The 18106-nt window shown below is 45.9% G+C and overlaps 1 protein-coding gene across 1 annotated transcript in view; it reads right to left on the bottom strand.

The window, feature by feature from the left end:
* LOC308310215 (protein unc-13 homolog B-like) overlaps positions 1 to 18106 on the bottom strand; it is a 104266-nt gene that overhangs the window by 51882 nt on the left and 34278 nt on the right. Inside the window, exons 7-8 of the mRNA XM_080756429.1 lie at positions 17552 to 17603; positions 13567 to 13813 (exon numbers count right to left, since the gene is read on the bottom strand). Coding sequence (XP_080612555.1) covers positions 13567 to 13813; positions 17552 to 17603 — 299 coding nt within the window. The remainder of the gene's footprint in view (positions 1 to 13566; positions 13814 to 17551; positions 17604 to 18106) is intronic.

The following is an 18106-nucleotide window of genomic DNA, read 5'->3' as shown; positions in this document are numbered from 1 at the left end:
CAGTATGCACAATGACAACACATTGATGAATGGCTATTTGGAGTACGATTTATAGACGCAACATTCGCAGAACAGAAATCCAAAAATGTACAAGGTGTCGTGTCTGGTGCAGAGCCCTGCATTGGGGTCCCGCGGGACCCCGTCTCTGGAGACAAGACGTGTTGGTTCCCACACGTTATCAAATGGTTCGACCCAACAGTCTGTACTTGGGTAGCCATGGTTCACATGGCGCTCGTACTTCGCGAGCGTCGTGGCTTAACTTCAGCCTGTTTTACGCGGCCGCTACATTTACGGTCCAAACGTGTATATAAACATTCCGATTTCAAATATGTACATAAGTACTCGACACATTTTTATCCGAGCAGTTTTTTTTGCCATTGGCTTTCAACTGCGCGCCACTATCGGTCGGGAGGAGTGTGACACTCGGTGTGTTCGATATAGGCACGCTGACCGTCCTGCCAATACAGACTAATAGGCGAGTGCGCTCCCGGTGTGCAACTGTGAATTTCCCAAACGAACCCCGTTTGAGAAAAGTAGCCGTTTTATTAAACAACGCGGGATGCAGCAATGCTAATCGCTGTACCAGCAAATTTCTAACACCCGTGGCACATGTGGCGAGTACTTTATATTTGAAATAGGAATGTTTATATACATGTTTGGACTGTAAATGTAGCGATTGCGTAAAACAGGCTGCAGTTGCGCCATGGCTGTCATGATAATCATGAGTACTTGGGAAGCTCTGAAAATGAGTAACTATCCCACTTCAGTTTCACCGGTGCACTGCAGTCGCATAAATAAACAACTCCTACTGGAAACCAAATTAATTGAAGCTAGCCAGGAATGGAAAATAATAGCTTCATATATTTTAATTATAGCTTTATTAATAATAGCTTCTAATCACCCAGCTCAGCCCACTGTGTCTATGTTCGGTGGTGCTGAAGTGCTTAAAATTATGAAATACTCAATGCACCCTCCTCTCTCTCTCTCTCTCGGTTTATGTTTGGGTCCCGATGAAAGTATGGTAGGACTAGGAGTAGGCAAGCACTTGAATGTTGCTGTGGGTGGGAGCGAGCAGTCAAAAGATAAACTGCGGGCGAGAAGGTTGAAAGTAAACTATGGTGGGAGCGGGTGGCAATGGTTAGAAGAGAATCCAATAGAAGCTGTTGGGCATGGGATTAACAAAACAGTCCCGTGCAGGGCTCTATAGTAGTGTCCTTGGTTGGGTTTATGAGGTAGTCATCAAAATGGCAAATACTCAACTCTCACCCAATTGTTTCTTAATAATTAACTGAATGAAAAGCATCGTCTGACTCAAATGTCCAAAGAAATGACTTGAATAGTGTAATTTCTGTTCTGGAATTCTTTTTCGGGGGGGAAATAAAGCACCTTCTAATATGTAAGATTATACATACTGTGTAGAAGAGGCAACATTCATGAATAAAAAGGAGGAACCACATTACTATACACAAACACTGATGGAACACAAGATGGAATGGACATTGAATGCATGAGCTGTGGAGCTGGACAGGTTAGCTGGACGTTAATGCTTCGTGAATGGTGTAGGGGAAAGGGGGCTGCCATGTATTATGCTTTTACTAGCCTTTTAGCATTCAATTGGTCCTTCGTGGACTCGTTGTCCAGCTGCACTCCAGATGTGGGACCTGCAGAGGGGGATGTTTCTACAAGGCTTTCCTCGTCCTTTTGGGACAGGGATGCTGAAGGATCTACTTCAGGAGTGGAGATGCAAATCTGGGGGGTTGCTATATCATCCATGGAACCTACCCCATCCTTCTTTTGGGCATCAGACGCTGCGACTTTTTCTATAGTTTGTGTTTGACCGGATGCTGGTTTGTCGTTGGCTTTGGGCTGAGTTACAACTGGGGTAGCTTGTGGGCTGGGAGGGTCTGCTTGCCAGGGGAATCCCAGCTTTGCTCCGAATAACGAAGCATCTTGTTTTCCAGCAGAAGACATTCCCTCTTGTAACAGACTCGCAGATAATGTCTTGAATCCTGAAAACAAACCACCTTCTGCTTGAGGTGTTGAGGAAGCACCTGAGGGCACTGTTGGTGGGGATGAAAATAGGGATCCAAGAGATTTTCCTGCATCACTGGTTGCTGACATAAAGCCAAAAAGGGACTTTGCTTGAGGTTGCTCTACAGTTTTGGGCAACTGATGAGGTTGCTCTACAGTTTTGGGCAACTGATGAGGTTGCTCTACAGTTTTGGGCAACTGATGAGGTTGCTCTACAGTTTTGGGCAACTGATCACCTGGAGTATCCGTTTTTTTGTTAGCTGGTGGAACCGATTCGTCGGCCTCTATACTTTCGGGTTCTCCTTTGATGACTATGGGTTTCTCATGTGTCACCTCTCCTTCAAGACTCGTTTCTTTTGTACTTGTGGTAGAAGCTGTTGCAGAAGCTTCCGCAGCTGTTGGGAGGGCACTACTTCCCGTTTGATTGCCTAATGTTATTTGCTCTTCATCAGGTAAACTCGAGTCAACCATTTTACCTTCCATGATCTCAGCACCCTCTCGAACTACTTTGGGAGGAATGCTTTGATTTTTAATATGTGGTTGCGGTCCAGTTTCATGTGATTGCATCGGCCCGGTTAGTTTGGGCTCGGCTGGCTTAGGTGCTTGTCCTATATTCCCAAATAATGACCCTCCTATTCCCCCAAGCATCGATGCTCCAGCTTGCGGCGCAGTACTCTGGGCCGCAGCCCCTCCAAACATCCCACCGAGTGTTGAGGAAGCGGCTCCACCAAACATCCCACCCAGTATGGAGCCACCGGTCTGGGGACCTGGAGATGGGGCAGTTCCTCCAAACATACCACCCAATATTGACGCTCCTGTCGGAGGAGCAGTAGCTTGAGCAGTACCCTGGGTAGTAGGACCACCGAATAAACCCCCAAGTAGCGATCCCCCCGTCTGAGAAGTTTGGGCGTTGGATCCTGCAAGTATGCCACCTAATATAGACCCACCAGCCTGTTGCTGTTGACCTTGAGCAGGAGCAGTCGTTGGTTTGAAAAGTGAGGACATAAAGCCTGACACTGCATCGGCCGATGAGTCCAGAACAGATTTTTCAGGCTCCGGAGTTTTCTTATGTTCATCTACAGCTGGAGTTGACTCAGTGGCAGGTGCTTCTTCAGTTTTGGGGAGCATTTGATTCTGGTTGGAAGAATCTGGTGTTTCCAGTTTTGACAACTCTTGGGGTTTGACAGATTCCACAGTAACGTCAACTTCTTTGGGTTGACGGTGTGATTTATCAACTTCCTGGCCAATAACTACATCCGGTGTATCAGTTAGGGGGGCACCACCATCAGAGTTTAGCGTTTCTGTCATGTCACCACCTTTGGGAACACTATCAACTGGAGAGGTCTCAAAAGTAGTTGTAGTTGATATGTTGGTCTCATCACGTGGTTTTGTTGGAATAGTTGCAGTGGACAGATTACTCTCATCACTGGGTTTTGTTGGAGGTATCATTGTGGGAGCTGATGGTGGAGCCGATGGTGGACCTTTTCCAGGGGCAGAGGATCCACCAGTCTGTGGAGCTGCTGGCTGAGGAGTAGTAGGCCCTCCAAATAGACCTCCCAAAATTGAGCCGCCCATTTGGGGAGATGTAGTCTGAGTTCCAGCTCCTCCGAAAAGTCCACCCAACAAGGATCCACCAGTCTGAGGTCCTGCGGTTGAGGCCGCTGCTCCTCCTCCAAATATCCCACCCAAAATTGAACCTCCACTGTCAGGACCAGCAGCCTGGGGAGCAGAACCTCCAAACAGACCTCCTAATAAGGAACCACCTTGAGAAGTTTGGTTGGCGGGCCCTCTAGCGATGCCCCCTGGTCTAGATGCAGATGCTGTAGGTGCTGTAGCACCCGCTTGAACATTACTAGGTTCAGAGAGTCCAGAAAACATTGACAATAAACCTTTACTTGCACCATCTAAAATAGACCCAGCATTTGAGGTGGGAGCCTGTGGACTTGATCCACTGAGCATGGACAATAAACCCGTCACTGTTGGCTCCTTGGGGGGCATAGGTTCACCTTCTGATGTGGATTCCTTTTGCACTGTTGCACCCTCTTCAGGAGGCTGTGGCATTACACCTTCAGCTTTAGTGCCATCATCAGAAGATGTGACAGTTACAGTGGCATCAGTCATTGGGGAACTGGCCCCATGTACACTTTTACCCAATGTGTCACTACTGGCTGATGCTCCTGGGGAAACGCTACTGATTGATACTATAGATGGTCCTTGTGAGGGGTCTGGGGGCTGTAGCTCTTTGGGAGGGGCAGCAGTACCTTGTTGTGGGGGTGACATGGGACGAACCTTAGCACCTTCTTTCGATGCTGTAGTTCCTGAGTTTGGTGGGGTTTGCGTAGTACCTGAGGCCCCAAACATGGAGAACAAACTTTTAGCTGGACTTTCATTGGCGGTAGACAAGCCACCCAGGATTCCCCCAAGGACAGAATTAGCTGTCACTTGTGGTTGAGGTTGTGGTTCCTTTGGGGGAATAGTACCCTGGGGGTGAGTCTGACCAGTAGGCTTTGTTTGAGCAGAAGGCTGGGGAGGACTTGGCCCACTGAACAATGACAATAGACTTTTCCCAAGAGATTCCTCTTGTGGAGCTGCACTTGGAGGAGGTACTTGTGGAGAAGTCCCAGCTTTAGGTGCAGTCTGTGGACCTGGCCCGCTAAATATTGACAATATACTTTTACCAATTGATTCTTCTTGAGGAGCAGCACCTGGAGGTGGCACTTGAGGTGAGGGTCCAGCCTGGGCAGTTGTACCCGACAGCATTTCACCAATAGAGCCAAACAGTCCACTAGTTGATTTAGGTGGCATAGGTGCTGGTTCTGGTTTTGTCTGTGCCGTTGGTGGCACAGTTAGTGGCTGGCCTGGGGCAGGAACAGTACCAGAACTAGGAAATACTTGTGATGTACCCCCAGGTTGGCTCTGACCTGGCTGAGAAGCACCACGTTGGTGAATTGTTGGTTGTCTTTGTATGCCCTTAGGTCTTGACTGCGGTTGCGGTGGTGGAGGGGCCTCGGCAGTAAATAGGCTGCCTATTGATCCAAAGAAATTAGATACACCTGTAGGTTCTTTGTTTGCATTGACACTTCCTGGCAAGGAAGCAGTGCTGGCAGTTTTACTCTGATGATTCAAAGGTGCCTGTGGAGACTTCTGGGGCTCTGGTTTTGGCTCTTCCATTCCAACTGCAGACTTGAATAGGTTCATGAAGCCAGATTGTGGTTGTTCAGCCGTTTTATTCACTGGTTGCTCCACTGGCTTATCAACTACTGGTGATTTAGGTAGTGATTCTCTTGAGTCCCCAGTGGCAAGTTTTGGCAGGCCTGTCTGTTGAGACATAGTAGACTGAGGAGACTTCTGGGTCTCTGGTTTTGGTTCTTCCATTCCAACTGCAGACTTTAAAAAGCCCATGAAGCCAGCTTGTGGTTGTTCAGCTGGTTTATTCACTGGCTGTTCCACTGGCTGATCAACTACTGGTGATTTAGGTAGTGATTCTCTTGAGTCCCCATTGGCCTGTGTTGGCAGGCCTGTCTGTTGTGACTGACGTGCAAGTCTAGGTTTCTGCGCCGTGGATTGTGTGGAAAGTGTAGGAGGCTGGGTCATTGGACCATCTGTTGGGAGTGTGGGCAACATTCTAGACTGCGAGGTGACTGGCTTTGGAATTTGAGTCACACTTTGTGGCTGAGCTACAAATGTAGGGGGGTCTTCTTTGATGATCTTGGACTTAAGACTATGGAAACCTGAAGACAGAATGCCCTTAGATTGCTGGTTAGGAGCCTCAACCCCAGCATATCTAAGTTGATCACGGGAGGTTGTGCCAGCTTTGTCTGGGTCTAACTGAGATGAGGTCTTCTTGGAATGACGATTAGGCTGCTCCTCTCCAGGAGTTACCCTCTTCCTCCATTCCACCTCTGATGTGTCATCGACATGTTTCACTGTGACACCAGCAGTTGAACGGCGTCGTTGGCTAGGCTTGTAACAGTTGTTAAGAAGCTGCTGCTGAGACGAGTTTGAAGTTGGTGAAGAGTTTAGGGAAACGGCAACCTTCTGAGCAAGAAGTGTCTTCATTTCCTTGTTGTTCCAATATGGACCAATGTGATCTTTACTATGGCATGAGAGGTCAATAACTTCTGGGTCTGGATAGATATAGGCGGGATGTGCAGAATCCATTCTAACTTTGTTCAGCTTGTATGATGCTAAATCTGCAGTATGGTTTCTCTGTGACATAAATGAGTTTTCAAACATTTGGGAAAAACGCTCAAGATTTAAATTCATGATCTGGTTTCCTTTTCGGTATGCAGAAGATAAGTCTAGGGGAGCATTGAGAAGCTTGGCATCACTTTGATCTTGACCGGGTAGCCAGAGAAGCTCATCTTCATTATACAGTGGGACTTTAAAACCACAGACAGTAACCATTTCATTGTGCAGCCAAGCATTAGGAAAACTATCCGACTGCTGCACATTTACGCACTGCTCTCCTTCAGGTGCACAAGCATATACATTTTCTCCTGCAGCATCTGTGAGCAAAGCATAAATGTATTCATGATCAGTGTACACAAAGTAGCCACAATCACCATCATCTGCTGGCCACCACATCCCTTGCTCCAACAGTGCAAGCCATTGCTGGTACCATTCTGTATCCTCGAGATACATAGACTCTTCAATCTCACAATTGGCACCTGAAGCATTATTAGAATTAGAACGATTGGAAACGCCGTCAGTGCGAAGGTCCTGAGCATTATCCATTTCATACTTCCAGTTGGCTGAATAAGACAAGCTTGGAGCAGTCTCCTCATAATAGCCTTCGTGATATGAAACACCACTCAGGCTATAACAACTGCCATCTTTAATTGAATGTCTCTTCCCCAACATGGAACTACTTGGTTTGGTAGTCAAGTTCAATGCACCGTCCTCTTTGTTTGCGGACTGTAAATTACCCAAGTCATCATAGCTACTCCATAATCTCGTCTTGCCATATGGATCCTTGTTAAAACATCCTGGTTCCTCTAACTGATATGGATCAATGTGTTGTTCTTGTTGGCAAATAACTTCTTCCCATGGCTGTGAAGAAGAGTTATACTGCTCATTCATGTTCGAGGCACTCCAGTGGAGAGAGTACCCCTGCACTGACGGTGCGTCTTCACATTGCTTTGTGTATCCTTGATTTTCTACTGGCTGTTGATAACCGTGAGAAAGATTCTGAAACTGCTGCCACAGATCAGATTGTTGGATCCATTGGTTTTCATTATAAGTGGGACTCGTACCATAAGAGGACGACTGATCGTCGTACACGCTTGGCCTCGTTGACTCGTACAAAGAAGTACAGCTTCCGCCAACGTATGGCGGTTTGGATACCGATCGATAATTTGAATCGAAAAGCGAATGAATATTACCCGTACTGTAAGCCATTGGCTGGACCGATTGAGGAGAGTCATACTGTGACACGTTTGGCCTTGTTGACTCATACAAAGAAGTACAGCTTCCGCTAACGTATGGCGGTGTGGATACCGATCGATAATTTGAATCGAAAAGCGAATGAATATTACCCGTGCTGTAAGCCATTGGCCGGACCGATTGAGGAGAGTCATACTGTGACACGTTTGGCCTCGTTGACTCATACAAAGAAGTACAGCTTCCGCTAACGTATGGCGGTGTGGATACCGATCGATAATTTGAATCGAAAAGCGAATGAATATTACCCGTGCTGTAAGCCATTGGCCGGACCGATTGAGGAGAGTCATACTGTGACGATAATTGATACAAATCACCTGTGCTAATTGAGCTGTACGCTGCTGGACCCTGAAAAGATCTTTCAAAAGTAGCCAGAGTTCTTAAATCCAAACTCCCTGCGTCAATTGACACAGGCGAACCATAGATGGCGTGCCTGCTCCTTCCTGGAATATGAGGATCAGGATCAACTCTTTGCTCACCCTCCCTTTCTAAACCAGAGGCGGCACTTGTTGTGGCACTTGGCCCCATTTTTAATACATCTGAAACCAAAGCCTTTGCATTAGGTGAAGGTGACATCTCCTCTGGGACCTGAGCTACCCGTTCTAATAGCCTATGAGAACATGGTTCATCTACTATATTTCTGGGGAACAGAAAAAGGGGTAAAGCACCTTGCTGTGTAGAACGATTAGGCTTATTGTCTTGCTCAACATCATGTTCTTGTAGGTACTCATGGGATATATTGCCAGGTGGTTGACTTTGCAGTGTCGCCTGCCTTCCTAGAGTGTTCACTGGAGCTCTCTGGGGAAGTGTTTGCCCTGTTGGTGTCTGGCTGGTGGTCAGTGTCTGGCTACTGGTCAGTGTCTGGCTACTGGTCAGTGTCTGGCTGCTGATGTCAACACTTGCAAGTGGTTTTGTCAACTTACTAAACAAGCCAGAAAGCATACCAGACTGATTTACAGTCTCTTGCTGTGGTTGTACAGTGTGGCTTTCTGGTGGTGGCTTGACCTGTTCCTTATTTTCCTGGGATCTGTGCGGCTGAGACACATTCTCTGAAGACGATTTGAATAGTCCAGAAAGTAAACCACTTGCTTTAGTCTGAGTTTGGGCCAAAGTATCTTGTGGTTGATCTTGTCTTGGATTTGACATATTGCCAACACATTGTTGTTGTTCCAGACAAGATCTACTTGTGATAATTCCATGTTGCTGAGGTGCTGGGGGTGAAGCAGAGTTAACATTACCTGCCGAAGAAAACTTAAAAAGTCCAGACAGGACTCCTCTCCGCTCAGATTGTGGTTGTTGGAGTGGAATCGTTTGTCGTCTAGTAAAGGCAGAATTTGTAGTTTGTTGCTGGTCAGTTTGTTGACTTTGTGATCTTGGACCTTGGACGTTCTGTTGATTTAAATAAGGTCTATGTTGTTCAAACACCCCTTGTGGTTGTTGAGGATGAGTTGTTGAAATATTGTCAGCGGATCCGAATTTCAACAACCCAGAGAACAGCCCCCTTTGTTGTGTCTGTTGGGCTTGTGGAGCTTGTTTCTGTGGCTCGTGTTGACCTGGGTGATTGTCAGGTGGGATCCTCTGTGGCGGTGGTTCAATATTTTGTGGAATATTCTCCTGAGGTGGCGGTGGTGTGTTTTGTTGTGGGGGAGGATAATTGGGAAAATTCTGGGGGTTACTCCCGGACCCTACCGGTTGATTGGGTGGCACACTGCCAGATATGTCACTTGCCGAGCCAAATTTCAGAAGCCCAGACAGCAGCCCTCCTTGCTGCGGCTGATTAGCACCTGTATGAGACACATTGTCTGTGGAGTTGCCTTTAAAAAGACCAGTCAAAAAACCTTGCGGTTCAGGTTGAAGAGGGGCTTGTTGCGTACCCTGGGCCTGGGGTATTGAATCTGCAGGATGGTGTGACTGCACCGGGTTCTGTGTGTTTCTGGAAGCACCGACATCATCACTGGATGCAAACTTTAAGAGGCCAGACAGCATGCCAGTCTCCGCTTTAGGAGGTTGCCGAGATGAAATGTTGTCAGAGGAGAGGAAGGGAAGTTTGAACTTACTACTTAGTGACGGGTCTTCCGCCGTCTTCTCTGACGTAAAGACGGGATAAACAGTGACGGGTCCCTGAGGGGGAATAGTGGCTACAGGTGTTATCAATGAGCTAAATGACTTCTTGAAAGGGTTGAAGAACCCTGTGTTCACCGGCTCTGCTTGGCCAATCGGCCTCCCTGGCCCTGGTGGAGGCAGATTTCCCAGTGTGGCAATCGTAGGATTATGTCTGCCATACACAAATTGTTCTCGACTGTCCACACATTTTCTCTCTTGCGATAGCCTTCTGGCTCCGTTGGGGTTTCCACCTACTCCACTTGCCATTGACAAATTATCTTGATTAATACAGTCGTCATGTGCAAGGTCTTGACACACAGTGGCATCAGTAGTCGATTTCAGACCCTCTTCTGCTGAAAACAACTTTAGAGGATTTAATTTCCCCAAAACAGAGTTCCCCGTAGAGACCGTGGACTTGTCACCAGTACTGGTTTGAGTCTGAGTAATTGTAATCGTCTCTCGGTTATGACCTTTTCTCTTGGCGTCGAATGGTGGGTGCAAAGGCAGAGAACCAAATACGTTTCCAGGTTGTGGTTCCACTGGAGATACCACGGCCACGGGAGCTGAGCTAGTCGATTTAGGGATGAAAGAGAACAACTTTGACATTCCAGACTGAGAGGGTTGTTCATTTGATGCTGGTGCTGACGAACTTGTCTGTTTGGGACCTGTACTAACTTTGTCAGTGAAAGAACTAAACAAGGAACTCATAGCATGTTTCACCCCCGACATACCCTGGTCAAAGGGAGCCCGGGTTTCAGTTTCCACTCTCGCATCCCTCGACACACTTCTCGGATCATCTCCCAAAGAATCCGTTCTGTTACTGCCTAGAGAGGACAGCCTGGATTTGCTGGACCTAGGCAGTGAACCATACTTGCTTATTTCCTCCTCTTTTTCAGCCAGGTACTCCGAAACCGTTTCGACCAGAGAATGGAGCTCGTCCATGGGATCTACATACTCATCACTCGGTTCCTCCACGGGAGATAGGTGAGCCTCGGGAGCCCATCCTCCAATCTTTCCCTTTCCACACTTCTTATCCCGATAGCCCTGAGGACTGTCCGTGTGAGCGCCGTAGGGAAAACAATGCCCGTCTTTTAAATGATCTCTCCCGTTCTCAGGATGAAAGTCCTCTCCTAATAAGTAGTCTATATCGTCCCCTGGACCTGAGGAACGGTGCACGTTCCCGTCACATTCAAACCCTGCCCTTATCCTCGCAGCCTCCTCCTCTTTGAACGCCACGTAATTCTCCAATGTGTTCCCCAGGTCATTTTTAGCCCACATTCTGGTCTTGTAAAGTAGCCCGTCCTTGTACGGCCTGAGGCACGAGGTCATCCGATCTCCCTGCTGTTCGAGCTCGACTACCTGGCGCATCACTAGCTCGCCTCTCTTTTGACGGAGGACTGCGAGGTCAGGGGGAACGGCGCGGGCCTCGTCTCTGATTCTGTCCGCCTCTCTGCCGCCGAGCAACCCTCCTCCCGGATCCCTCGTCTTTTTCTTCCGCCGCCGATCGATAGTGTCATAGCCCTCGGGGTAGACGGGTAAGGCGGCGCCACCACCACCACCACGCTTAGGGCTTTGGCTGAGCGAGCCTCCCGATGGCTCGGGGCAGGCGGCTCTGCCCGTGCGGAGGACGCCGCCGCCGCCGCCGCCTTCCTCGTCGTCGAGGAAATCGCTCAGCCGAGGCTTCCCCCGCAGTTTGTATTTGTTTTCCCAGTCCTCTACCGTGCCAGAGTCTACGGGTATGATCCTGACCCTGCCTTTGTGGTTTACGGATCTAGTCATAGGGTTAACGGGGAATTTAAGAAAGAAAAGGATATGGGAAGAAATGGGACAGGATATATATAGGAGCAAGCGAGAAAAGAAAGAAGCACAAAAGAAGTAAAAGGAAGACTAAAACATAAATATAGCCATGACAAAGTTGTTCTTGAAGAGATCATGAACGCTTAAACGTGAAATTGCGCCTTATTATTATTACAGAAATTGGGTACATTTTGTCAAGGTGATAAAAACATCTAATGTATTACAATGTATACAATAGCTTAAGTACAGTAAGTTAGCTCAGCCGTAAAACATCTTGGGAGGAAAACATTTTCAGTATTCAAGTGTAATATGTGTGTGCACATTGTGTGCGTGTGTGCGTGTGTGTGTGTGTGTGTGTGTGTGTGTGTGTGTGTGTGCGTGCGTGCGATATGGAGGGATACAGGGACACCAGTGAGTGAGCGAGCGAGCGAGCGAACAGGCATGCATGTCTTGTTTACATAGTCGACTATACCCACCGGCCCCGTGTCATGCATATCAGCATTTCCACACTTGTGAGAAGGCTACGACGACAACGCATGGGGAGCAGTTCTGTCGAACAAGCACCACGTTTGCCTCTCTCAATGACCCTCTTCAATGACATAATAACCCATTTGGACCTACGTATAGGAACGATTCTACAAATGTCTTCTAAATCCTGACGGTTTTCTGAAAAGCCCATGTTTCCGTGTCAGCGGTTCTCAAACGTTTTCATGTCAAGGACCCCCAAGATTATATGTAATTGGCCGCCGGCCACCATCTGAGAATCTGTTGTTCCTGGGAAACCCACCGGAAGCAAAGATTTGAGTTAAAAACAAAAACAGCAGACCTACAAGCTCGTAGCGCGCCAGCTTCTGCTATTTTTCAATAGCTCAAGTATAACATAGTGCATAATGCTAACCAAAAGGGGTTCCCGCCCAGAATGGGATAATAGACTTCCTGAATGATGTGGGCTAAACCAAGTTGAGAGATATTCAAACTACTCGGGGAAGTTTCACAGAGACAATAAAGTCCTCGGGGGGGAATAAAAGAAAACGAGAACGACCAAGCTCTCCCCTGGCTATAATCCCGTTTCTCTTTTCTGATGTTACAGAATTATCCGGATCAGCTTCCCTATCAGTCGTCACAGACAGAGTTGCAGCCGTCTCACTGAGTCACATTATTTTCCATAGAAAACCCCCCCCCAAGTGTAAAAGGAGTAAATTCCATTTTGGCTGATCGCCAAGCTTTTTTTTTTGGCCATTTTCTTCCGTTGCATTTCAGGGTCCCTGATTACAGAGACGGGAGATGCATAATGACAAATTATACCTGAACACAAACTTTTTGACAAAAAGGCACAAACACCTTCACAGCTGCACAGTGCAAACTGGGAAAAAAGGGGGCCATTGCTTGTTTATGTCCAAGACAAGTGGCCAATCTCAATAACAAATGACTAACGAGAGAGGGATTCTCTCATCGCTGTCGGCATCCAAATATTGAGGTTTGCGGATAAAAGGGTGTGACAAAACTATAATTCCACAGTTGGAGCCATTGGAGAACGCATCTCCCTTTGGCCCGCTGAAGCCATGCTGAATGAGAAATGCACTACAACACAACGACGACAATGAGGAAAGCCTTCTCGCAAACAAAAGCACTGAGCTCCAGCTGGGGGGTATTTCTTTCTTTCAAGGCAAAGGCTATCGGAAAACTAAACCGTTAGGATGGCACTTAAGAAAGCCTAATTATGGAAATGGAAGAAAAAAAAAAAGTGTACGTTTCCGAGAAAATATTTCATGTACTACTTTGCACTAGGACATTCACTTCTAGTCATTTTTACTAGTTGACTAGTTGCCTAGTTTACTAGGTCGACTAGTTGTTTAACTACCCATTATGTAAAAAAAGAAAAAAAGAATTAAATAAATATTTGTACTTTTTTTTCCTTCTTATCAACTAGTCAACTAGTGCAAACAAGGTCTAATAGTCGACTAGTTGCCTTAATGCCCCACTTCGCACAGAACTGTACTTTGGCATTAATCTGTGAGCAGGTGGAATCTGTGCGGCGGGCCGATTCACGTTTGCATGTGCGTACGATATTTAGGAGGGGGATGTACAGTATGTAACATGTATTCATGCGTGGATGGACAGTGGTTGGAGGATGATAATAAACATATATGTATTCATGTACTACTGTATATATATATATATATATATATATACCTGCTCCCTCTGTGATCCCTGTAATCCAGGTCAAAGCTGTGGACAGAGTCTGTGCACGAGTCCATGTGGTGGTGGTGGTGGTGGTGCTGCTGCAGCTGCTGCTGCTGGGGGGGCGGTCCCATGGGGTACTGGTGCAGGGAAGAGTTGGGCTGGGCCGTGGTGTGGTACCGGGGGGGCAAGCTGCTGCTGGTCTCACTGCGGTAGTCGCTGTCGCGGTCGTCCACGGCACTGTCCTGGTCGTCCAGAGCTGCAGGAAGCAAACGGGGGGGGACTAGTTTAAGCCATTTTGACCCGAGATCAGATTCTCTAAAAAATGTCTGTTTGAAAATGACAGTTTTCTGAAAAAGCTAATGTTTTCTATGTCGGTCGATTTTTCAAAAATTGCAGGCCTTACAAGCTTGTGGCGCGCTACGAGCTTGTGGATCTGCTACTTTTCAATAGCTAAAGCGTAACGTAATGCTAACACCAAAAAAAGGGGTTCCGGCCCAGAATGGGTTAAGAAAGTCACCGAATCTCAACACATTATCCATGATATCATTGACCCATTTAGACCCGAGGACCGTTCTACAAAATGTCTTCTAGATCGTTAAACGTTTTCTGGAGAAGACCTGTCTTTCTGTGTCAGCGGTGCTCAACCGTTTTCTTGTCAAGGACCCCCAGAATTATCTGTATTTGGCTGCGGACCCCCCCCCCCCCCATCTGAAAATATGTTGTTCCAGGGACCCCCGCCCCCAGAAGCAAAGATTTGAGTTAAAAACGACGTTGGCTCTGAAAGAATATATTCAAAGATTTGCGTCCACATTTTCACAATAATAGCTAAAGTATAACATTATGCTTAATAAAACACCAAAGGGGGGGTTGCCGTCTTAAATGGGTTGTTTAACTGATCTCAACTGAATCTCAACACATTATCAATGATAAATAATTGTACAGTGCATGACCTTCTTTGGATGAGACATCTACAGTATAGAGCACCCGAAGTCTGACGTCAATATCGGTAGAGGGTGCAAATCCACGGTTTCGTGTACTTCTTATCCCATTCTGACCTGAGATCAGATTCATACAAGGTTTCCACGGGACACACACTGGTCTGATGAACCCATTCTGACCTGAGATCAGATTCTAAAAATGTCAGTCGTTCTTCGATTTTTCAAAAATAGCAGACCTACAAGCTCATAGCGCGCCACTCGGTGGCGCGCTATGAGCTTGTAGATCTGCTATTTTTCAATAGCTAAAGCATAACATGATGCTGACACCAAAATGGGTTCCCGGTCAGAATGGGTTAAGAACTGTGTTTGAAAAATGAACATGTCATCCCGGCCGTTTCACTCACACTGTATGGATATGAAGAATCAACTGACAGAGAAAACGCTATGGTTATACTGCTACTGAATTAGTTGCATTTTCGCTAGAAACAGACTGTATCATATATGAGCGACTGCACTGTCGCAAAACGATACAGAGACAACCTCCCTGGCAATAACGCCCTGGAGACGGACCGCAATGCTTTCACGAAACGATTTTAACCCATTCTGACCTGAGATCAGATTCATACGAGGTTTTCCACTGGACACACACTGGTCTGATTAACCCATTCTGACCCGAGATCAGATTCTAAAAATGTCAGTCGTTCTTCGATTTTTCAAAAATAGCAGACCTACAAGCTCGTAGCGCGCCACTCGGTGGCGCGCTATGAGCTTGTAGATCTGCTATTTTTTAAATAGCTAAAGCATAACATGATGCCAACACCAAAATGGGTTCCCGGTCAGAATGGGTTAATATGCGCCCCATGTCATTCTCCAAAGAGAAACAATTACTTCCGTGAACCAGGCAGAACCAGGGGATGGGGGGGCGAGTGACGTCAGGACTTCGGCGCTCTATAACCCAAACTCAAACCCTGCTGATGCTATATAGCAATATATTAGATATTTCATGTAAGGTTGTATTTACAGGTATCGAGGAAGCATTATATGACAATTTGGGGTGAAAAGCAGATTGGTTGCTGGCGAGGGAAGGGAATGTTACAAGGGCAAAGATCATGCATTTTTGGAGTGTCTCTATAGAGTATACTGCATAAATATATGCATGCAAGCAGACCTGCTAAAAAAGTAAAATCAAGCTTTTTTTTTTTTTTTTTTTTTTACTGTGTAATAACAAACGGTAATCATTCGCACTGGTTGACAATCTGGGAATATTCGGTGAAGTGAATGCAATAGCAAACATTTAAAGGATTTGATAGTTTACGGCCAACATTCAGGACAAAGAAGCAACTCAAATCACTGCGATTAAACGGTGGCTAAAGGGCATGGTGAGTATGACACGGATTATGAGCCGGTGGTCGAACAGTAACGGCCTTCTTACACAGACACGAGGGCAACTTGAAGTCAAATCTGTTGGATGTCAAACAAAGAAGTAGATTAAATAAGACAGAAAACGAATATGGAATAAATAAAAAATGATTTAACCACGAAAACGGGGCTATATTACTAGTTGTTTTCTGTTTTCACCCTACAGTACATAAAAAAAAATATCTTGCGACGTGTTTCGCCCGGAATACAAATTGTGGGATATGAAGGCTTGAGGGTCGAAACGTTTGCTCTGCAGCATATACTATGCCGACTCTAAGAATAAATAAAAAAGTGCCTTAAAATGACAGCTCCGTGAGTGCCGGTTGTCTTCTCCACGAGAGATTATTTTCGTAAGGTTACTGATGTTAAAATGTTATAACAAAATAGCCTCATCACAGAGTCAATCAGATATTGATATATGACTCACGCTACTCTTTATTAGTATAACTATTAAGCTGTTATATTGAAGGAATTAAGTTGCACGTTCCATTCAGAGAAGTTCATATAGTATATATTTTTTTTTTGCAAGAGTCTTCCATGACTGAGATAAAAATGATTAGGTTGATTAGGGCATGAAGCGCTGCAACTGAATTAACTTTTCGTTTTTTTGTTCAACTAGACAAAAACGTTGTACTATGTCGTGTATATGATTTGTGTAGCACAAGATGAGGTGACACCGATCAACAGCAGACAAAGAATAAGGAACATGGCGTGGGGAGGGTGAGCGGATAATATTAGGGGTTGAAGGGACTTTGTAAATAAAATGATACATGAATAAAAGCGTTAAATTCCGCCCTGAATATATCGTAATAAAAAAGGGGGGGGGGGGGCACGGGGACATGCATCATCGGGCCATGGGGGAAAGCTATGGGGAGAGAGTATACAATCACAGCAATGCGTGTTCTACATACTCTGAGAGTCAGCCCATCCGAAATAGTTGCCTGGTGAAAGTGTAGAGGTTACAAGGTAAGAGGTGCATGAGTTTACCCTACCCTTCTAAATCCTGACAGTTTTCCGAAAAACCCCATGTTTCTGTGTCATTCGTTCTCAAACATTTTCATGTCAAGGACCCCCAAAAATATATATATGTATTTGGTCGCCGAGAAAATAGCAGACCTATACAAGCTCGTATAGCGCGGCACTCGGTGCCACGCTATGAGCTTGTAGATCTGCTATTTTTCAATAGCTAAAGTACAACATAATGCTTAAAACGTCCCCGCCCCCAAAATGGGTTTTAAAGGATGTAGGGAAAGTGTGGAAATAAAACAAAAATGTAACCGGTACATTATGGAAAAGGAAAGGGAGCAAGCTAAACCGTTCTCAGAGTGGACAACAAAGCGTCTCAAGAGAGAAAACAAGACTTACACGTGCGTATAAGCACCGTTTAAAGTTTAGGTAAGGATGTACAGGGGGAAATAAATAGATCCAATTAAATATCTACAACTACTGGTTCTCTGTAGGCTTCCGTGATGTCAACTCTGATATGGGATGTTCTGTTTTTTTTTTTTTTTACTTTGTGAGGAAGTAATGGTCCATAAAGCAAGGGAGATGTAATGTAAAATGCTGTAAAGCCTAGATGAACGTTGATAAATGGCCCCATCTAGAGGCCGGAAAGTGTAAACGGCAGGATAACTTACAGCACTGAGAAGCAGCAAATGGCAGGGGGTGATTCTGAACCTCGTCCTCGAACTAGAAAGGGGAGATTAGAAGACCATTATGAGTTAAAGCTGCTATGAGCAATAATAATGTCAACATTTTAATGATCTTTTATTTATTTTTGGTATTCAGACAGCCAGCAATGGGTAGAACGTTCCCCCCCCCCAAAAAAAATGTAGGGGCCGCAATCTGCATTCAAAGATGTTCACAGGGAAATCGACCAATGACAAAGCTTCTAGGAAAATCTTTGAATGCAGATTGCGGCCCCTAGATGTGTCACAGAGACTAACCCCCCCCCACCCAAAAAAAAAGTTATTAAAATGTTGACATATAATTGCTTATAGCAGCTTTAATGGAAGTTGTTAACCTTTTCAACTGTGAAATCATCAACATTGATCTGTAACCAACTATAGCTATGAATGTGATGCCACAAGGCCTGTTACCTCCAGTGTTGTTTTCGTCGGCTAAAACTAAAACTAAAAATGTTCGTCGACTACCTTTTTCCACTGGCAAAAACTACATGGAAACTACATGAG

The sequence above is a fragment of the Protomyctophum bolini genome (genome assembly GCF_963924005.1).
Source record: "Protomyctophum bolini genome assembly, chromosome: 22".
Lineage (NCBI taxonomy): Eukaryota > Metazoa > Chordata > Actinopteri > Myctophiformes > Myctophidae > Protomyctophum > Protomyctophum bolini.
This window is presented reverse-complemented; position numbering and strand designations above follow the sequence as displayed.